Below are 23,839 nucleotides of genomic sequence, written 5' to 3' on the forward strand. Positions count from 1 at the left end.
CGTATTCTGCTGGTACCGATTGATTTGAATAGGTTTGACTCCACTAAAACGAGAGTTTTAGTTTTGAAAATGTTTGTTTTTATTCTTAATTCAGCTGACAATACAGCTAGTGATGTGCGTTATGTGATAATGGCAGAAAAATTTCCATACAACAAAGTTAGTATAATCGTACCGTTAAATTCTAGCAATCTCATAAAAACATAGCCTAGAGTTGAATTTCAAAATTATTGCAAATACACAAAACATGTGTTAGAAACATAATTTTACTTCTTGTTTGCAATATGAATGTGCAAATAATACTGTGTTCAATATATATATATATATATATATATATATATATATATATATATATATATATATATATATATATATATATATATATATATATATATATATATATATATATATATATATATATATATATATATATATATATATATATATATATATATATATATATATATATATATATATATATATATATATTTATACATATATATATATATATATATATATATATATATATATATATATATATATTCGTAATAAAATTCTGACTTTCTAAGAACAATATCAATGAATATCATCATTTTTTCAATCGAACCCATTAGGATTAACATAAGATTGCTTATGTTCATGTCTTCTCTGCTCTCTTTTCTTTGTCTTCATAAATTAAATAACATCTCTCCATATCATATCTTTTCATTCTTCTTCATCTCAACGAACAATAAAATACATTATTGTGGCTTATATCGTTTCAGGATTAATCGCTCCGTCGTTTGGTATACATTACCGATGTTTTCATCCAGCGGCTCGCCTGAACGTGAACTTCAAACTGAACATTAGACTACAGCTAGTAAATACGTGTTTCCCTTCCGTAAATGTCAAACCAATCAAATTTTACAATACAACAAAAATAATATTTTTCATTTGAACAGAAAAAAGAAGAAAGTGAAAAGTGAAACAAACAGGAATGTGAACGATAACTCTCGCGTTTCCATAACACTATGGATATTCTCTATTGTCACTGTAGTGCGTAATTTTTGTTCTCTTTTAAAATCCTGACACGATCTTCATCTCACGATTCCTGTCGATTTCGCCGTTCTCCGGATAATAGCACAGTCTCAGATTCTTCGGCATATCTGGGCGTCGGCGAGAAATATACAAAGTATCTCTTTTAGTTGTAATGGACACGGTCACTAACAACTCCAACACAATGACCGATGAGTTGTGGCGTGATTGCGCAGCCTGGTTGACCCGCTGTAATATTATTCCAAGCGATCATCGCGCAAACAATTTGGATTCAGACATAAAAGTACTTGCAACCATCCTCCGTGATGGAGTTCTGCTATGTAATTTAGCTAATCTTTTCGACCCATCATCATTCGATAGAAAAGATTTCAACCGGAAGCCCCAGATGGCTCACGTATGTATTGTTTTATTCATTGTCAATAGTTATAATGACTAGTTATGTTACGTTATATTAGTTTTTATGTTGTTATAAATTGTCATCAGATATTTAACACGTTTTAATACTTTTTTTTTCTTTTTTTGGAAATTCATACGTAACTTTTCCGCAGTTTCTTTGTATACAAAATATCAAACTATTTCTGGAATCATGCAAAACAAACTTCGGGATGAGAGAAGCAGATCTTTTTGAACCGACGATGCTCTATGATTTAACCAACTTTCATCGGGTACTTCTAACACTTTCAAAACTCTCCACCTGTAGAAAAGTGCAAACATCTCACAACATTCCGTAAGTATTGTGTACCAAAAGTATCGTGTACACATGGATTGTAAAATTGGCATCTTAAAATAGAACGAAAAAATGAAGAAATAACATAAAAGTTGAACTATGAATTATTAAAATTAAACAAAATAATTGTGTAAACCATGACCCACAAAACATGCTTGAAATTTACATGTTTGGTTCGCGAAAATACGGTTACACGTATAGAGTTTAAAAATTGTGCTTCACATAATGAATTTGTTTATAATTAATCTATGTAGTTCAAATTTAATTTATGTTATTAATAGCCTATGTAGCTAAACCCAAACCAACTTTATTTTTTTTATACTTTTATTTTAGAGGTTTCACCCCACATTCTGTGCAAGCTGATAGGACAAGCATAGACGATGATATCTACAAAGATTTGCATGCAAGGTGAGTATTTTTATGTTTCTAAGAATTGATTAGCTGGCATCGCATATTACACAAGTTAATGAATGACAATATACTATTTGTTATTTCATGCGACCCTAGCCAACATTTGTTGGAACCTGAGTTAGGCATTAATAAGGATGTAGTCTTAATTAACGGTTCGCTTTCATGCGTGAAACAAGGTTAGCAAATTGTAAACAAAACATTGCCTTTTTTGAGTAACTTTAAATACAACATATCAAGCAACTTTTTTTTATCTTTTTTCCCAATGTCTGAAAAACCAATTTTTGATGGCATATAAAAGTGACTCCTTTCTACGATCATTACAACGAATTAACGAATTTTCAAGACTGTTGCGGACGTGAGGAAGAAAAAATTTATGAAGATCTGTGCTACGTAACATTCTCGTCTACATTGCCGCAGGTTAGCAAAGTAATATATTACTTTGGGTTGATTGTTGGATGGTAGTCTTTGTATCCAATTTAGATATGTTTGTTTGCAAATTGCATCTAATAGGTGCTACGAAAGTTTAAAATGTATCAGAATTGTGTATGTGTATACAAATGTATAAATCAAATAGCAATTCATGTAAATTTGGTTTGCCTTTTATCGGTTGCTTAACTGTTATCAAGAATAAACAATTTGTTTGTTTTTGAGTGCCCTGTGTTCCAGAAGCTACAATATTTTTTAAAGATTTATTCTATTCAATGCATGCAATGAGCCTAGGGCATTTTCATCAATTAAGAAGTAGTTTTGTTTTGTAGTGCATCTGGGGCGTATATAAATAGAAGGTAATTTGCTTTGCTTGGTTATATTTTTATAATTTAATTTACTGTTTCCATATTTTTCATTTATTATTTCCGCTTATTCTGCGATTATTTTGTTACGTGTTGCATTTGTTATGGATAATCGCAGTACTTCAAATCCGGTTGACTATTGTAGTCACGATGAACACGATATGAAGGTAGAGGAAGTTTACCAGGACTTATGCTCAATTCAAAATGCAACACGAAACCAGGTAGGAGAGTTTGTTATGTATTAGCTGTTTTATTGTGAATAACACATAAGATTGAATTTATAGTAATATTTCAGGATATAGATTCATTTAGTAACATCTGGAATATTTTATCAAATATATGCAATTGATAAAATAAATTATTCTAATTTTTTTTATTTACTTTGCAAACAGCTTGCTTCATCAAGTAGTAATTTGGAACAACGTGATTTCGTTATCAAAGAGCTTCTCGACACGGAAAAAAATTATCTGGAGGCATTGAACGCACTGAAGTATATCTTCATGCAACCTCTAGAGAAATTACTTTCTAAAGAAGAACTACGTGCAATTTTTCCTTGCATTAAAGAGCTTGTGGAGATTCATAACAAGTTTCTTGATCGATTGCATGAAGCTTTTTGTCCAGGCTCGAAATTAAAACTCAGCACAACGTTCCTCGAATTCAGAGAACCATTTCTTATTTATGGAGAATATTGTTCTAGCATGACGAATGCTGTAGAAACGCTGCGAGAAGTATGCAAAAAATCAACCACAGTTGAACAAACCGTTTTGGTAAGTTTCGTTTTTAAATAATCTTGTTGTATCTATTTTAATACTCGTGTTATCAAAGAAATGCATAAATACTAAATGTCTAGAATATAATTCTAATTTGCCTAATATTTTCTTAAACAACTATAATTGCATATGGCTATCACTTCCAACTAAAAAAAACGTTGGTTTCAGTTGTAAATCGAATGCTAAATTATAAACAAAACGTAACATTGGACAACATTGGAACATAACATAAACATTGGATTGCTTGCAACCATACTTGGTCAATTCTCTTGTAATTGTTGTACTTTCTCTTCCTTTCTATACTTACCAAAGCTTTTCACATTTTTTTATTATTTCACTTTAATTTCATAATATTAATACATACTGTTTTGCATAAATATCTATGTGCATTAGTGCCAATATATATATTGATATTGATATATTACAGTAAATAAATTTTTGTTATATATACTTGTTTTAAATATATTTGTTTTACTTTCAGCAAAGTCAAAAAGAACATAGTGATGGAAGATTGCAGCTACGTGATATTTTGTCAGTTCCAATGCAACGAATTTTAAAGTATCATTTATTATTAGATAAACTTGTACAAGAAACGGTGCCAGTAAGTATTTTGGTGATTTTGCTCGCATTCTAATATCTCAGTGTGAAATTTGTGAGTTTTTTTATGTTTTTTTCGCATTTTAGACACATGACGATTTTCGTGGACTTGAAAGAGCCAAAGAAGCGATGGTAGACGTTGCGCAGTATTCCAATGAAGTAAAACGTGATTCAGAACATCTTATAGTAATACAAAAAGTAAAAGTACGTTATACATATCAGCATTGGTTTCGATATGATGAATAGATCAATTAATGTTTATGTTATTGCTATTATTCTATAGGAAAGTATCACAGATTTAAATCTTCCTAACGGTAATAATCTGGAACAGTATGGTAGATTACTCTTGGATGGTGATCTTAATATTAAAGCTCACGAAGATCAAAAGATGAAGCATCGGTATGCATTTGTCTTTGAAAAAGTCATGATACTAGTGAAAAATTCCAATACCAAAATTGGGGTATGATTCAAAATTAGCATCAACCTTTAAAATATTATATAAGTTATCGATTATATAACTTGTTCCATCCGCAGGAGGCTCAATATTCTTTTCGAGAGGCTCATAATTTACTTGAATACAGGATAGAAATTTTAAACTCGCGCCGCACTTTAGGTCGAGATGGACGTTTGAAGTATTCATTGTTATTAGCTCGCAAGACACAAGCAACAGCATTCACACTCTACATGAAAACGGAAGAAGAACGAGAAAAATGGAAAAGAGCGTTTGAAACAGCCATGTAAGTATTTAAATTCATTTATGCTACTATGTTTTTCAAATTCTTGCTTGTCAAATCACAAAATTATTGGAAATGCTTTTCTAACCATGCCATAGTAATGTAGCACTACTACGGCACAAAGTGTTAGCGTGCGGCACAAACACATGAGATGATATCAGGTTCAAATCTCGAATGATCCTCCCTCGAATACAGGACCGACTGTTCCACTTCGCGTAAATTTGAAGCCATAAAAAGCCTCAGTAACTCTTGCTCCATTTAGTGGTTAAACCAAATTTACTTTCTTCTTCTCTTATTAAATGATTCAACAACTGTTGTACGGTCAAGCTAAGATGGTTGCAAGTTGTCTTGCTAAGACTTTAAGAGGAAATGTCATTACTAATTAAGAGAGAATAAGAACCTGGATAAGTAGCTTTAGTAATTAGAAACACATAAATTAACGTTTGTATTTTAAATTTTTATGATTTTTTTAGGGAGACATTAGAACCCGTAGGATGCAAGAATACCGATCATAAATTTACGATTCACACTTTCGATGCACCTGTCATATGCCGACATTGTTCTAAGTTTTTGAAGGGAAAAATACATCAAGGCTACCGTTGTAAGGTCTGCGAAATCATCGTACATAGAGGTTGCATTTCATCGACTGGTCGATGTAAACAACTGCAGCAGACGCCTCCCCCAGTGTGTGATCGATTACTTTCAGAATTCAATTGGTTTGTCGGTACAATGAATCGGGACTCTGCTACGCAGCGGCTAGAGAACAAGAAGATAGGAACCTATCTCCTTCGAGTCCGTCCGCAAGGTGCCTCGCATGAAAATGAAACTATATACGCGCTAAGTCTGAAGTATATATTCAACTATTTATCATTTACTGAATGGTTTTGATATGTTTTATCTTTATCATGGTTTCAGAACTGACAAAAATATTATCAAACACATGAAAATTTATCAAAAAAAAGAGTCGCAGAGCATATTTTACTTCCTTTCAACGAGGAGATATTTTAAAACTATCATTGAGCTCGTGTCATTTTATGAGCGGAATGATTTAGGCGAAAATTTTGCTGGGTAAATGACTGCTATAGAGAACTCCTATAGCCTTTTTTTTAATTAATATACATTGATAGTTACTATCGTATTTTGCATTCATAGGTTAAATCAACTTCTTCAATGGCCTTTCAAAGAGGAGATTGTTACAGCTATATACGATTTTGCGCCAAATGAGCTCAACCAGTTGCCGATGCGTCAAGGATGCCAAGTAATTGTGATCGGCAAAGAAGGCGATAGTAAAGGCTGGTGGCGTGGAAAAACTTTGGAAAAGGTATGTGTGTTGTTTGTCACGAGATAATTTTCTAGGTATGACGATATATAAATTTGTTTTTAGGTGGGATTTTTCCCTAAGGAATATGTTCGACCCGCCGTTATAGGGGAGACTTGAATTGTCGAAACAAGTAATTAGAACTTTCGTAAATACGCTCGAAAAAGAATAGATTAACTATTAAATCTGTTACATAATCCACTCGAATGTGGAACATGTGTGTTTGTGTATATATTTTTTTACGAAAAGCCATGGAGTATATTGGTCAATGTTAATTATAGATTTCTCACAGTGACGAATTGCTCGTTATGTTTTTTGGCCAATTTTAAAAGGATTCGTGGAAGTAGTATCATAAATTCAAATTAAACATTACAAAAACACAAAAGGTGTGCTATGAAGACTATAACTATAATATGTTATTCATTGCGTATGCATGTTACCTTTTCTGTATTTGATATGAAAATATGGTTTATGCTTTATGCGAATCATTCGTAAATATTGAATTGTGAGTGAACCCTAAAGCAAAATTTCGAGGTAGAACATTGACTATATTTGTAACGTATAGGATGAAACTTACAGGAAAAATAAATGTTCAACTAAAGCACGTCGATACAGATTTTCTTCTTCTTCCGATATCCATCCTTCTTTTTCTACTCATTCGTTGTGCTTATCCGCTCACCAGTTTCCGTATATTAATGTATATATATAGATATATTAGTTTGTCGTTTGCTAGGTCAAATATTTAATTTCGATATTTAATTTGTTTTACGTATATAGTTTATTAAGTCTAGAGTAATTAAAATAATTGGATAAAATAAATTTATTTGTACTGTTCGTGTTGGCAGTATAAAGGACATAAACATTCATTGTTCAAAGCAAACGGACGACGTATTGATGTAAAGTTGAGTTGCATTATTGGAACGTTTAATATCGTTGGATGTATTATTAATTTGTAAATTTATCGGAGATCGCGCATTAGGAGTGCAACACATCATGATAGTTATTAAAAGCTCCAATTGTTAGTAGTTTTACTGAACTGCATTTTGGTAAATACTACTGAAAACATCGATGTTTCATTTCCCTTTTATTTTTCAATTTCTTTCTTCACCCATTCTATTTTATCCATTCCTTGTTTCTTTTATTTATATTTTCCAAATACCGTTAATAGAATTTATTATGGTTTATTCTGGAACATTCTTTTTTCTCGCTCCTTACACAGAGTTAAGAGTTTATTGTAATCCATCCAACCGTATTTTTCACATCTCTATTGTCTTGTTCAAGCTATCATACCTCTGTTCTCTGGATCAGCTGTGTGATATCGAATCAATTCATCTATCGCCATTCCTATCCCGTCATTCATCAACGTTCGCTATTTATCTTTCAATGAACCATTTTTACAAATATGAATCTACCATGTGCTGTACCTTTGTTCAGCTTGAATAACGATGAATCTACTACCTATGGATCTTTCTGTCTTATATGTTAAATCCTTTAGATCTTTAGATTTCCATTCACTATATCATCCTACATCTGAACGACTTAGTAATTTCTCTCCTTTTTCCCAATAATTCAGTCTCATTCGGTAATTCTCTTTCCCGATAATTCAGCCTCATTCGGTATCTTTCAATATCAACTTTTAAAGTAAAAGGGCCTTTTAAAGAAAACCTTTTACTTTACGATTTTTTCTCTTCCCCCTACCTGTTGTGTTTTTATACAGATTTATTTGATGTTGCACATACATACCTAGGACAAGGACAATACCTAGTCCAGTGCACGTCCGTTGCTCCCGATGGTTGATGTAAGAGAGCAACCGATCGTTAAGCCGAACTTCTTCAAGACAACGATCGGTTGATCGCTTAGCATCTCATTCGGCTGCTTCGGTTGATGTTGATGTCAGCTGAGTGCTCACTATACTACCCAACAACAAATTACCCTGCATTTGAAATTAATACGTTCTTCTATGATCATTCCATTGTTTTATCAAAATCTAATTCTCAATACTTTATCCTGCACACTTTAATTTCATTCGCTACATGTATTATTTCTTCATTTGCCGTCTGTGATGAGTTACACAGATTATGTAGTATACAGAAGGTGAGCATTATTAATTCTAAGTTGTTGATCGTTTTTGACGTTCCACTAATTGCGTGTTGTGCGTTATGATTCTGCGGTGATCATCTATGTAGTGAATAGTGTATTATGTACCTATAGTGAGGATCTAGAAGGATGGCTTCTAACATTCTTTTGACAGTTTATGATAACTATTTACGATCAACATAAAAGTTCCTTACTTATGCGGCGAGACAAGCGCTTCGTAGATTTGGCCTGAAGTAAAAGATACTAAAGCCGCTCGCAGTTGAGGTTGTCGTCGTCAGCGAATCATTTATTCACACTGTTAACACCTAGCTTTCTAGCGTACATATCTGCATCATCTCTCTCTCTCTCTCTCTCTTTCTCTCTCAATTTGAGCCGCTCAAAGGATTTAACGGGCTGGGAGTGCAGTGCAATTCTAATGACATGACCATCCAAATCGAGCCAGTCGAGTAAAATTTTCTACACTGCAGTGAGGCTATTGTACAACACATGAACCTAGTCATCGTAACGGTACCTAATTTGAATTTCCACACTTTTGTGGACAAACATTTTTTTGAGTTTAGGCGGTGCTGTCTAATTTAACTTTGTCCAAAATCAATCCGTATAAGTGATTGTATAGCTCCAGTTTAGCCGTCGCGATCAGAATTTTGAGCTGAGGAATTTCGTCAAGATGCAGTACTACCAATACCAACCTAGCGCATATTTCTACAACAACGCTATTGTGGTTATACTGACTTTTGAACTAACATACATTTTACCGATGCTTGTTGAGCATGATTCCTGGATCTCTTGGATCGCATTCTTCCCTCTCTTGCACTAGGTTGAAAAAGAGACTGGCCAGCGCAATCTCATGGCGCGGACTCTCGATGGAAGAGTTGGTTTTGACAGCTTCTCACTGACCGCCACCTGCCATGTGACGTTGATCATGGTCATTTTTAAAACCCTGATCAGTTTGGTTGTTGTTTTAAAAAAATGTTATCACGTCGTATATTTTTACGTCATATTTGGTTTAATGACCACTTTGATGATCCACTGCTCCGCCAATGCTGCATAGCTTATTGTTTGTCATACGGATGGCTTTACTTTGATTGAAGGTATGAAGTTGTGAAAGCACACACTAATTTGCTAAAGATTCCACAGCTGATGTCTTCTATCCTGTTATTTCTTGGTACGGTGAACTCATTTTTCTTTACGCCGGAGGTTTGTGTATTCGCCATCACATATCCTCGATCCATGTCGCTACTGCTTTGCTCGATATCGACCCGGACTACTTTCGGCCACCTAGCTACATTCGTCGTGTAACCAACCAGATCTGGTGTTGTCCCGACGTAGTGGTAGTATGGAACTTGCGCAGCTTACGTTAATCGGTTTTAGAATGTTCCACCAGTCACCACTATTATCAGACAGAGATGATGCTGATAGAAATCCACATAAAGCAGCGACTCTGCAATGAGTCAGTAACTCAGCCAAATTGTGAACAGAAATAAATAGTAGTTCTTAGATATATGCCTACGTTTAATATACTTGTTGGTCTTCGGCAGCTTATTATGGCTCCATCTGAAGAATCCAAGTGGTTTTATGAAAGATGTTGCCTCTACAACAGGGTAGGACTCACGTTGCCAGGCAAATAACGCTTTTGTAATTCGGTTACTTCTATCATTTTTTATGTGACAAACTACAAAATTCAATATGCTACTTTTACCGGTCTCAGTGTTATTACCTTTCCTTTGAACCCGTTTTTCTTGTGCGCTCACTGCCCACGCTGCCACTCCCGTGCCAGTACGGAAAGTCTTCGGCACGTGTTCATTTAGCGGTTCGAACTTTGAGTTTAGCATTCGAACATTTAGCGGTTCGAATTTTTTGAATGTTTAGAACTGCTATTATTCACAAATATCAAATTTATGATTAAACAGGAATACGAATGAGCGTAAAGAAAACTAAAAATTCATCACAAACCTCAAAACGTGAAGAATTAGAGCCGGTGAAACCGTTGCTAATACATATGAGCATGTAACCGAGTCAGCCCGGGATAAGGCTCTCTGCGGATGTTGGGATGAAATGCCTTTCAGCTCACAAAAAAATATTCAAATCTAAATACGCCAAGGCTGTTCTTAAATAAATAACAATAACAACAATAACATATGAGCATGTGACGCTCGAATCGTGGCACTCTGTTGAATTTCCAAAAAACACTTCGCACTCAAGGTGTTGAAGTAAATCAAAATCGTACTTAAAATACTAGAATTACGCTCTTGTCAAGAGAAGGAATTTGTAGTATTAAGAGACGATTCAAAAGTGCGGGAACAGATTTTGGGGGAGAAAGAGGTTGTATTTGGATGCAGTCATCAGTAAAGGGGAATATTGCTTATTGATCCCTTATATTAGAGAATTTATATTAAGGAATTCGAACAGCACTTTTCCAGGATGTATGTGATCTCAGCACGTTAAACGGGTATTTGAAGTTTTGCCTATCGTCGTGCACTATCCTCGCAGTATTTTTCGAAAACGAAACCAAGTTGAAGGCAGCCAGTAAAGATTGCCAAACGATTGTTGTTGGTACTCTAGATATGGGCGAGAACGACTAGTTAGGACGAAAGACCAACGCTGCTGGTGCTGCAAGAAGGAGTTCGACTGTTTGCTGTTCGACGAGCTACTGGATATCACGATCGGTAAATCAGAGGATTTGCTAAATTCACGCCATCCATCTATCGCATTTTTTATCGTCGAAACTATAAATAACCGTTGTAAATAGTACGCTTAATCAAAACTGTTGAAAAATTAAGTTTAGTATATGTAGTCGAAGGTAGTTTTGGAAAACTATAGATTTGGGGTAAAATCGAAGACGTTATCCTATTTAACGATGGAAAATGCTGACAGGCGTAAAAACGTACGAATAGTGAAGTATTCAAGCGTGCCACGCGCAATTTAATGGTATTCTAGAGGTTAAGTAACATCGGAAGAATTAGAACAACATTAAAGGATTTAGCGAAGGGGGTGGGGAGGGAGAAGAGAGATTTTTGTGAACCTACGCTAGAATAGGCGATAACAAAGATAAAAAATGTCATATAAACTTTTAACCACACGTTACAGAGACTGAAGTGCTAAAGTAAATAAAGCACATAATTAATAGTAACGGTTCGGACGCTATAAACATAATGTAAACGTTTTTGTTATGATGAGGCTAATACATTAATGAGTAAGTAAGAAGTAAGTACACAAGAATTGAAGCAAGTAAATAAGTAAGTAAGTGAGTAAGTAGTTTTGCAAGTATGAATGAAAGTAAGTAAATAATGAATTTCAATACAATATTTGGAGCAAAATACGCAAAAAAAAGTTTAACAAAAATGAAGATTCTCAACTTTGGTAATCGAATATTTTTTAATGAAAAAGTCAAATTTAAAGATCATTTGTATGTTATTTCTTTAGAATTACTACACGCATTTCTTACAATGATTCGTATGCAGTGTGTTGCGCCAATGTGCCTTTTAATAAGGTATCTACTTTACTACGCACAAAAAAAGTTACATTTCTTTTTCTTTTTGACAAAAGCGATGTAACAGCACAGGATGATAAAAATTTAGCCCATGCCGTGAAACCACCTCAAATGAAATGTTTTTTTTTATAGTGACTTTGGAAAACTGGAAAAGCTTTGGAGAAGCTGCAAAGAAAGCATAAATGTCGTTTAAGGTACTGCTTAGACTAACTCTGTTACTTATGTCGTTTGGAGATATTCTCATTCTTAAAGTCCCAATTTTATCTTTTAACTCGCTTCACAGAACTGAAACTATTTAGTTTGGAAGCTTTCTAGCAAAATCATACCAATAAAAGTTAGATTTTTATTTCTTTTTTTAGATAATGTAATTTGTTATTAAAATGATTTAAAGAATATGTAGAGCTGAAAATATTATAACTTTAAATATCAAAAATTCACAAATACATGACAGATATAAATGAAAATATTGTAATATAGAGGTCAGACTTAACAGATAATTAACGCGAAATGTCGTTGTCTTTAACCGTGAAAACAACTGCTTTCAATAAAATATTACCAATAAATTTTGTTTTGAAATATGCATATTAGAAAACCGACTAACCAAACAATACATTTATTGTTCCTTTTCCATAGATAACTATTTAAAAATAAGCATGTACTAAATCGAATAAACTCGTATGTTATGATTATTATATATATATATATATATATATATATATATATATATATATATATATATATATATATATATATATATATATATATATATATATATATATATATATATATATATGTATATGTATAAATATGTATAACTATATACATAAAAAAAATATATATATATATATATATATATATATATATATATATATATATATATATATATATATATATATATATATGTATATGTATAAATATGTATAACTGTATACATAAAAAAAATATGTAGATATATATATATATATATATATATATATATCTATATATATCTATATATATATATATATATATATATATATATATATATATATATATATATATATATATATATATATATATATATATATGTATATATATATATATATATATATATATATATATATATTTGTATTAATATCATACCGTACATAAATTAAATCCCGCTTGAAATTTGCTAGTTATTAATACTTACAACATGAATATTCGAATGTTCCGTTTCAATGTATGTGATCGAAACAATATCATTTCACTTCTGATAATTAGGATTATGAGTGCTTGCAAAACACCAGTTTGGCTTTAGTTTCTTTCCATTCATTATGAATAATGTGTGACGTTTCAACAAACATTCATCACCGTTCCTTAGTGATTGGCGTTAGGGATTAACGTTTTGAACGTATTGAACACAATTTTTGTATAAACACCAAAAACTCTTTTAAATCAGTAGCAACGTATGCTTATCACTGTATCAAAGCCATTTTGATCTCTATGAAATAGAACTTTCATTCATTCATTCGCTTCATTTTTGTCACCAGACTTTCTCCTTGTTTTGCAATGTTGTGAGCAACTTACGGTTACTTGCGTGTGGCCGGACTCGATTTGGATTGAGAATGTTGATTCATAATTTTCGCAGAGATGTAGTAGTTATCTCGAGCAAGAGCTTAAATTAGAATACATTTTGAGTTATCTCAGGCCCACGTCATTTTCTCATTTGAAATTGCGACGTTTGTTATCAAGAAAAGATGTGTTTTGTTGGTACTATATTTATTGCATTGGTTGCTGTAATTCTAATCATTATAACAATTTGAACATGTTTCAGATGACAAAACAATGTTAATTTATTAAAAGTAGATTCATCGTTTGTAATATTACAATAGGTTTTTAATGCAATCACTCATGGCATAAATAAATCATAAAATACTGATTTGGGCATTAACCATTTGTAGAATCAAATGCTGAAAAATCGAATTCAACCTTCAATTTTGCACATTTCTTGTGTTGCCCTGCTTGTTCTGTTGGGCAATGTAAAAAATATTGCTATGATTAGTTAAGATTCTGTTATGCATAAAGTTCGGTTACCGCCTCATTATTTACAGTTGGCTTTACAACTATGAGAGATATAAAAGAAGTAACACTAACATTAAAATGAATTGCCTTTTCGATTCGTATTAATCTTAACGTTTATTAATTTCCAAATGATGCAAAGTGCCTAACACCAATTGCAATTCCCAGAAATATGTGAACGCTAATAGTCAAGAATATCATTAAGTAAAGCTGCTCCTAATAATACTGATTTTTATTTGCTTGAAATATCTTAAACACGTACTCAAACAACTCTTATTTACATCTGATTTGTTAGAACCTAACTCATGTTAATTGCAGGAGAACGAAAATCGTTAAAAGAGCTATAATAACCTCATGGCGCTATATAACGAATTTGTAACAAGCCTCTCGGAATGTGTGAAAGTAAATATCGTTGGCTTGGTGTCAATCAGTCTGAGGCATCATGCCTATGAGAATGTGTTTTTTTTTGTTTTCATTCCTTAATTAAATTTGTCAAATTATAAAGTTGTAGTGAATGAATGAAACTTTCATGAAATCGGTCTGCGTTGATGATTATCGGTTTACGGATTTTGATTCTATCCATTCCATATTTGTTTTCCTGTTCCACCTTTCTATAATTATTTACACGTGTATTCCTCGATACTTCTCGTACATATTTCGCATTTCACCTGACAACACCACTGAAACTTGCAATTGCAGCGTTCTTTGACAATGATTTTCTTTGTATTGTAGCCTCTACCGCAGCAAAGAATAGAACATCCATCCAACCCAGAAGATGTCTTGTTACACACACGTCCGTGTGTTCCTGTAGGAAATTGTGAATTATACAATTATTAAATCCCCGGTCAAATCACAAAACATAGTTCAAAACTAAAAAAAGGGAAAGCTTACATTTGCTTCGCAACTTACCTTGCCACATGAGCTGTTTATTAACGCGACACCAGTCAGGACTTTCGTCCAAATATATAAGGTCCAAGGCAGATGGAATTTTGAAACGAGGATCTTTGACTTGTAAACGTCCACGTTTGTTAACCTTGACTTGCGTTGCTTCGTCATATTTTTCTCTAAGAAAATCTCCTTTTGGATTAATAAAAATTGATTAGTATTTTTTTCAATAGTTGTTTTATGTTTGTTAGAATTCATTGACGGTTTGTTAAGAATTATCAACATAACATCGATTTCATAATTTATGCATTAAACATAAAACGCATTATGGTACATATTTGTGCATTATACAAAACTATAAATCATGGTAGAGATGCATATAACCACGATGAAAAAATAAACTCTCATGAGTTTGCCATAAATGGACGTTTTGCTATCATTTCTCGCCCTGATGCGAGTAAATACATTTTTTGACCTTAATGCTTAATTTTTTGGTTTATTCTTGAAAGAAAGGCACTTACCGATTTCTCTTATCGATGTCAACTGCTGCCAACAAGTTATCAAGCTGCATGAACCCGAGACTCCATGACATTTGCAGATGATTCTCGATTTTTTTATTACAGCCTAGCAAACCAAAAACGACATCAAATTAAAATGCCATAATATCATGTAATATGTATGTTTGGCTATTCTTTAGTGCTCAAAACACTTAACATTTTTGGCCAGATGTCTAGAAAGCCATGACGATTAATATCTACACATTTCATTCGAACAGATAACAACAAGCTATAGACACCGAACATGTTTTAAAATCCGTATTGCATGCAGGATTTTAAAAGAAGGTAGGGGCTTTTCACCATCCCTTGAGGTAACTGCACACAATTCATAGCGCTACAAAGCCGACCATGATGACTAAAAAAAGAAGTCCATTTGCGTTTTGCTTACCCTGCGACCAGCTTCATTATTATGTAAATTCATCAGGGCTCGTGCCTTAGCCGACGCACTAAACTGTACACCGTTAAGCGTTTTTTCGGGTTTTCGGAATATCTTTTTCAATTTATCATAAATGTTGACGTTTTTCAGGTTGAATACCTCGGAATTGGTGATTTCCTTGTTAATCCGTTCCTAATCATAATCACAAAAGACCAGAGAGAAAAGAAAAAGAAACAAATAAGAAAACTCATGAGTTCGTCTAACAATATGACTGGCCAAGGGACTAGTGACGAAATTCACTTAAAAAGGGCGAGCAAACCATCAGCGTGGTTTCTGAAATAAAACCTCCTATGTATCATGTGGGAAGCTTCAATGGAAAAAGATTATCAACCTTTGAGCGTATTGTCTCTTACCTGTAGGTCGCTGATTTCCTTCGGATTAAGATTTGAGTTGGCTATCTCTTTCGCTATTTTGTCTTGCAACTTTTCCAAGTCCTCTGGTCGTACAATGGTGTCTGTTTCGTTTAACATTGCGCCGTTTTTGGTAGTTTCGTTGAGTGCATCCAGCAAACGTTCGATTATTTTTGGATACTTTGCAGGAATTGATACCAAACCACGCGTGCCACGTTTTTTTTCTTTCTCACGGATGTCGATGAAAGATTGTGTGAACCTTACAGATTATGATGTACGTAGCAATGAGAAAGTACAAAAAAAAACGATAGTAGCAACTGGGAATGATTTTCAGAATAACTACGTGCTGCATTTTTATGTCAAAGAAATGAATGTAAAATAAGTAACTTTGCTTAACTATTTTGGCAAATATATATGTATATATATATATATATATATATATATATATATATATATATATATATATATATATATGTATATATATGTATATATATATATGTATATATATGTATATATATGTGTATATATATATATATATATATATATATATATATATATATATATATATATATATATATATATATATATATATATATATATATATATATATATGTGTGTGTGTTTGCTTGTTTAACTTCAATCATATTTAGCAAACCTTTAGTTTTATCGCCTACAATCATCAAAAAACTATCAGGTGCGATTAAACATGAAATAGAAATTTTAAAACCATAGAATTGGTATTACATACTTAATAACTAATATTAAATCCACATGTGACAACTATTTCCATAACCTTTGAAAAGCAAATATGTTTAAGTGTATTCTTTTATCTATCAGCAAGTAGAATTCTTAATCAGTGTTGCTTTCAAAATTTACAAATTACAATCAGAATAAATAATATGCCTACATACAAATGACATACAATTTACATGTATTCACATAAAACATACAATGAAAGAAAAAAAAACAAGTTTTTGTCTGTTTTCCCGACTACAATATTTTGATTTGATTTTTTACAAAAAAAACAGTGTTCGTGTGTAACTATAATTTTTGGATTTTTTAAAGGTCTTTCAAACTACTTTATAGTTCAAGTAATCTATTATTTACGTTTAATGATACGCCAGAACTAAAATAAAATACTAGATCATAGAGAACAGAACTTAACTAAATATTAAAAATTCAGAAAAGCAATGGAACTAGCTTTTAAAAAATGCCAATAATTACCATACAATTGAAAAAAATATATACTAGAGTATGAGCCAAAAAAGGACCAATTGAAACATTTAATTTTCGGCTAACTGAAGCAGATTAAACGCAATAATGCCGATTCAACCCAAAATACGGCCGATAAAAACACTGAATAATAACAGGTTGCACACGGATTTGGTAAGAAATATTTTGATAAAAGCATCAACATACTAACAGCAACAGAAAAATAAAATCATCATTCATTGAAAACCTTCACGAATCCATTTCCAAGGTAAAATGTAGAACGCAAATTTAGGTATGGAAAAGTTTCGCAAATTCAGTTAAAAAAGACTCTAAACGAAATTTTCATTAACCACCTGCCTAAAAATAGGTTCCAAAAATTTGTTTCTGTTATGCAGCAAATTAACAGTATCAAAGTAAATAAGAACACGTTTTAAACAGACCTGCTCAGTAATACCTCTTTATGAGCAAAAGGTGAATCCTTGCCAAAACGACCCTTCTATATGTTACTGTTTACGACATGGAGTACCATCGTATGTTTTTGAATTATGGTCTAGTGTAACATAGACATGCAATACATACAGTCAACGCTTCTCGTCCTTAAGCCCCGATCTTTATTAGACCTCTAGCATTATCGCTACAATATGACGCCAAAACATTAATACCATGCATAAACATTTGTGACGCTATTGCTGCGCTTAGAGGGTTTTGGCACTTAGGATATGATACCTCTAAATGCCAAACACAGAATTGAACAATTTGTGTTGCTGACTTATACTCACTTGTAGCCATATTCCATATCATCACCGCAACCACCCCAAGTCCAGTCTTCATTTAGCTTTGAGGGTCGACTGCTTCGAGAGCATCCACAAGAAGCCAATTGACCATCACGACAAGCTCGTGCAATAAAGCTGGACGCTGCTGCTGCAGCCATGGCATAAACGAATGCCATCTCTGGAGATCCTAAGGAATACAATAAATACAATAATACTAAACGATCTACTTTTGATTTTATTGTTTCAAATCGTTTTCATCAATTAAATAAGATTGCCTACATGTATACATTTAACCACATATGCCATGTCCGAATGCGTTTAAATGGCTAATCTTTTGCACGAGACTTTTTTCCATCAGCGCTCATCGCATTCGTATATTACATGCGTATAAATAGAAGCTCATCGCATCATTCGTCATGAAAATCTCATGCGTTCTGTGTATTTCACACATCACGTTATATTTAAGTTATAGTATCTCCCACGAACATAAAAAATATGGTGACTGAATTTTTTAACTTAATACAATACGTACTTTCATATCATTTCACTTTTGTTACGTCGGACAAGATTCTTCCTTGCTTTTATCCATTTTTTCAATTCGATAAATTGATATATGATGTCGCAAAAGGAATATGACCGTTTTAAAAGTACTATTCTAATGTTACTAAATAACGTAACTAAATTCCCCTATTCCACTGTACTGTGATATACGGCTGAAAAAAACCATTGCTACTCCTTCTGTTCTGTTTTAATTGCTGTATCAGTGTGTTTCGTTTTACACACTCAAAACTCAGTTTAATTGGACTTGAAGCAATTTTGCTTACTAACCTTAATACACGGTCGCAAGTATGCTCAAAAGAAAAATTGTATTATTTTTTTTCTTACTCTGAAAACAGACTCCAAAAAACATCTCAGCACGAGCGCTGTAGCAACTGATGGTATTCACCAAAAACCTTCCTGACAGATGTATTGTATATTATGAGTATCTTTTGTATACCCAATGAAATTTATCCTATTTTTGAGACAAGCGGTTTTCAATTTGGATGGCTCGTTTTCTATGTAGAGTGGTAGAGATTTTCTTTCCTTTACAATATTTGTTACCATTCTTTTCGTTTGCTCAAAAGCCGTGCTGCAGAGTTTAATCTTTCCTATGCCTCGCTTTAAGAAAATACAGCGAACACCAGAACTCGGCCGACCCAGAGCAAATTCAGCTCTTGGTTTAGAAAGATTGGATCATATTCATTAAAAATTTATCATTCAATACAACATGATTATTAATATTTCAACAATTAATTTGAATCAGCTCGCCAAAATAAACCAAAGATGTTGTTGTGTGGACCTACTCTGATTTTACCTGAAACCAAAATGAATTTTTACCCATTAGAAAATATTATATATATATATATATATATATATATATATATATATATATATATATATATATATAAATATATATATATATATATATATATATATATATATATATATATATATATATATATATATATATATATATATATATATATATATATATATATTTAAATATATATATATATATATATATATATATATATATATATATATATATATATATATATATATATATATATAATTTTGTATATATTCATTCATCACTCATAAACACTTTTACTCTTTTTAATCTACAAAGAGTGGAAAACCATAGAAACAAAAACAAGATTGTTTGAAGAAATTTTGTGTGCACAAATCTTATCACAACCTCGTGGGATTTCCATATTGCTCGTATCAAATTAATTGAATATTATAGTAACCAGCCCTCATTAAAATTTGTAATGAATCTCCGACCGGCAAACATTGTGCATTGTGAAAAGCTGTCGAAGATTACGAAAAGTAAGAGCCGAGCCGAAAATAAGAGGAGCTCGGATGTGCCATAAGTCGAGGAAAAGTTAAACACATTCATACAACACTGGGAGCAATCCTTATTCTTTTCATTCTTGCGGAAAATGTTTAAAAAAGATTTTTTGGCGCAATCTTCGACGAAATCTGGTTGATGATGAAATGTAATAAAAATGTCTGTTTATGGAAACCACGCAAATGTGACTTTTTTACAAATGGTTTGTTCTCTTCCATATCATTCATATAAAACCGATAGATCACGGTAAACCCGTAAAGGTCTGACAACTTCCCCTGATTCCTGGTGACAACTTGATTTTGATATTAATTGGCCACCTGTTGCAGCCAATCTTCTATTTCAATAATTCCCAGCGCCATATGAATCTTCAATGGAAGTTAAATGATGATTTGACTATTTTATTTTTTATATAACGTACTTCACATATAGATATAAATATATATATATATATATATATATATATATATATATATATATATATATATATAACAATATATAACAATATATATATAGCAGTACAGTTCTCAGACAGAAAAGGGGAAATCACAACGATATTCTCAGCCTTCTGTATAGAAACCGTTATGTATGCACCCTTTTTTATTTTAGTCGCTTTATGTTTCAGTTTCTAACAAAGGTTTCATAATAATTCGACCGCACACACAGCATGAAACAGGGCGATGCAGATTCAGTTTTATTGTTATCAATTGCTTACACGCAAGAAGGGTGTTCCTAATTTTGCATCGCTTGATGGCCAGCTAAAAAATCCTGGTAAAAACCATAACATTCTACAACCGAAGGGTAAGCAGCCTTTGTTGTAAAGTTAGCTCCTGGTCACGCTGTTTCATGCGCAGAAAATTGTAAATTGGTTACGGGACTAAAACCTATGAGGCACCGGGTGTCTAGTGCTCGTATTATTCTAGGGTATTTTCATGCCGGTAATGTAGCGTATCATTTACATATCAGTCCTCCGATGGATTCTACGTTACGCATAAGTCGTGGTCATGGTTACAATCATATGACGTCATCAATAACCGTAAACACATTCAATAGTACAGCTGCTCACAACAAACTCTTAAAGCGCTGTTTGATAGCATTTTGTTATATTCATCATATTATCAGACTTAATATTAACTTGCTAACCAATGAGGTCGCCAAGGACCTAACAATGGTAAAACTCGTTTTATTTCAGTTCATTGTATCTTGGAATTTGCATTTCTTTGGAAAATTTTTGAAGTTGAAAATTATATATATCGTTCCACATATACACATACATTTTGTGGAATCACTGTTTGCTGAGTATGGGTTACCGATGAAACATATACGAAAAAAATACACATATTTTTTCGGTATGATTTTCTGCTGCTAAATACGCACTATTTACAATAATTTAAAAGGATAGGTTTAACGCAAATAGGACTAGGCTTTCCTAGTGTCGTGGATAGCGCTAACACAAAAATTGACAAAAGGCTCCACCACCAAAAAACAGGTTGACCATTAAGTAATGTAATGTTTACCCACCTATGTTTGATACAGGACCAAATACAGATTCGTCATTGACGATACTGCAGTTCCATCTCCGATTGCGGAACTGGTGTTTACATTCCTGTAAAGAGAAACCATACATTATATTCCAGTACTGCATCCCTGTGATAAAACCATTTTAGGGACACCCAAACAAAACAATGTTCCGTCGGTTTAGCCCCATAAAACTCACCTGTATTGCCGCACGTGCTCCTCGACTTATAGCCGGCATAATACTCGTGTGCTGGGCGCATAATTTCTGCTGTCCGCCGCTCAGAGCACTAAGCGTGTAGCATAGATTCGGATTCAAATCCACAATATCTTTCTCATTGCCATCCCCAGGTGACGTTCGATTACGATTATGTTGACTTCTATTGTAGATATCCACGGAATCCTCGTCCGTAAACGTGTCGATCGTACTGACCAAGGATTCCATCGAACCCATCATTGCTTGACTATCGTGACGTTCAGTTTTACTCGTTTGATGCACTCTTCCTATTGTCGCATAGTACTGCTGTTTACTCAATAACTGTTGTCTCCTATTATTATCGTTGCGGCGCACTCGTGAGGACGAAGCTCTTTTCCGGCTTCCGGCAATTCGTCCTGGCTTTGGTTTTTCGCTCAACTCTATTCGGCGCACGTCACTACTAGTACGTTCGCCGATTTCATCCAGTATTGAAGCATCATCATTCAATATTACCGTTTTGGGTACTTCTTTTGCATCATTGAATTTGACGGTTTGCTTTCCTCCTCGACGGCGACCGTTTTTACGTTGTTTCTTTTTTCCTTTACTCGTTGCGTTGGCCTCTATCAATAAGGATGATCCATTTAATAGTGGCCCATTCATATCCCACCGTTGCTTGCCGATCTCCACTGTTCCTGCACTGATTGGCGTTTCTTTTCTTCTACTCGTAATAACACTCATGCGTGGAGTCGTAATACCAATTTTACTGTTTACAGTTCTATCACGAACGCCTCCTGTTCCTTCTTGGCTTTCGGTTCTGTCATTAACAGATGCCATTGATTTATGTACAAACTTCCGTACAGCAGTTCTTTCCTTCGTTTCGCGAATTCTTGAGTAATCTTCTGAATTCCCAATCTGCGATGTCGGCGATACCTTACCGCTTTCAGCAACAGCTCTGCTGGCATATATGTTTCTGTTTTCCCGCTTATCGCTGACAGTTTCACTTGTTTGATCATTTTGCAGAAATACTTGGGGCACAATTGTGATTTTTTCCATTTTGTACATCTCTAGTTCTCCTTCCTTTCTGTCGGACAGTATGTCGTGTGAATCGGGAAATACTTTCTTTGGCATATTGATCGGAATGGAACCCGGAGTCCGCTGCGCCGATCGATTATTTGTGGTATATGCTTCTCCCGTTGTGTTTTGTCCACGATTTGGTGAAACAAAACTTCGATAGTCAGTGGCAGTGGATGCCACTGGTATTTGGCGTGGTGGCAACGTAACCGATGGCAACAACACCGGCGTCTGGCGCGAAACCGGCTGCATCGAAGAGGAAATCGTACCGTTTTTCTGCAGCGAAGGAAACACTACAAATTTGCTTTGAAAGTTTTTATCCGATTGAGTAAGATTTTGCAACATCAAAATGTGTCGCTTCAGGTCATCGATATTGGTAGATGATCCATGGAAAACTGATGATGTTTTTTCTTTTTCGTTTGTTGAGGTTTTCAGCGCTAGAGGAATAATGTATTTTCGTTCCTTTTTCCCACCATCTCCATCGTCATCGGAAATCATGTGGTCCGTAGAGCCTATATTGCTTGACGAAGCATATTTGCCCTTTATTGGTAATATGGGGCTTGCTTCATGTCCTCCGCCATCGCTACTGCTTTTTTCAAAATGGTTTACAAACGACGGAACCACTGTTGTGAGGAAGGTTATCGATATGTTGCCTCCGCCAAACGCACTTTCAGCACTAAACACTGGTGGCGCAGCAGGTGATGAAACAGTACCTCCATTTGCTAGCCTTCCGCCTTGATTGTTGGAGACAATGTGGTCTTTTTTAGGGATTTTCCTTTCATTGTTACTGTCAATTGGCCGGATAAAATGATCGAGATTATGTACCGATTTCAGTTTGTTCCTTATATCAGTCAGATTAAGCAGTACACTGTTGTTTGAGAGCACTTCTTGCTCAACACGGAACACAATAAAAGGAGATTTGATTCCCAACGATCTGAAAATGATAATA

The 23,839-nt window shown here is 33.6% G+C and overlaps 2 protein-coding genes across 2 annotated transcripts in view; one reads left to right on the forward strand and one right to left on the reverse strand.

The window, feature by feature from the left end:
- Window positions 1-1,186: 1,186 nt before the first annotated feature.
- LOC128729451 (protein vav) lies at window positions 1,187-6,969 on the forward strand. Its single transcript, XM_053823037.1, has 14 exons — window positions 1,187-1,426; window positions 1,581-1,759; window positions 2,093-2,167; window positions 2,267-2,346; window positions 2,469-2,587; window positions 3,354-3,728; window positions 4,213-4,332; window positions 4,416-4,532; window positions 4,612-4,788; window positions 4,863-5,065; window positions 5,536-5,910; window positions 5,978-6,130; window positions 6,215-6,383; window positions 6,447-6,969. Exons 1-14 carry the CDS (start codon window positions 1,187-1,189, stop codon window positions 6,498-6,500), a joined length of 2,436 nt encoding a protein of 811 aa, XP_053679012.1. The 3' UTR covers window positions 6,501-6,969.
- A 7,559-nt stretch (window positions 6,970-14,528) lies between these two features.
- The window catches only part of LOC128729462 (protein Wnt-5-like), a 9,400-nt gene continuing 89 nt past the window's right edge, over window positions 14,529-23,839 (reverse strand). The window contains exons 2-9 of the mRNA XM_053823049.1: window positions 21,826-23,824; window positions 21,630-21,714; window positions 18,227-18,407; window positions 16,239-16,494; window positions 15,838-16,017; window positions 15,414-15,516; window positions 14,917-15,084; window positions 14,529-14,812 (exon numbers count right to left, since the gene is read on the reverse strand). Coding sequence (XP_053679024.1) covers window positions 14,625-14,812; window positions 14,917-15,084; window positions 15,414-15,516; window positions 15,838-16,017; window positions 16,239-16,494; window positions 18,227-18,407; window positions 21,630-21,714; window positions 21,826-23,824 — 3,160 coding nt within the window. The 3' untranslated portion in view covers window positions 14,529-14,624. The remainder of the gene's footprint in view (window positions 14,813-14,916; window positions 15,085-15,413; window positions 15,517-15,837; window positions 16,018-16,238; window positions 16,495-18,226; window positions 18,408-21,629; window positions 21,715-21,825; window positions 23,825-23,839) is intronic.

This window comes from Anopheles nili (genome assembly GCF_943737925.1).
Source record: "Anopheles nili chromosome X unlocalized genomic scaffold, idAnoNiliSN_F5_01 X_unloc_14, whole genome shotgun sequence".
NCBI lineage: Eukaryota > Metazoa > Arthropoda > Insecta > Diptera > Culicidae > Anopheles > Anopheles nili.

Coding starts and splice junctions, on each gene's coding strand:
- LOC128729451 (XM_053823037.1), top strand. CDS start 1,187: ATGGACACGGTCACTAACAACTCCAACACAATGACCGATGAGTTGTGG. Junction 2,588..3,353: donor TCTCGTCTACATTGCCGCAG/GTTAGCAAAGTA, acceptor CTTTGCAAACAG/CTTGCTTCATCAAGTAGTAA. Junction 5,066..5,535: donor AGAGCGTTTGAAACAGCCAT/GTAAGTATTTAA, acceptor TGATTTTTTTAG/GGAGACATTAGAACCCGTAG.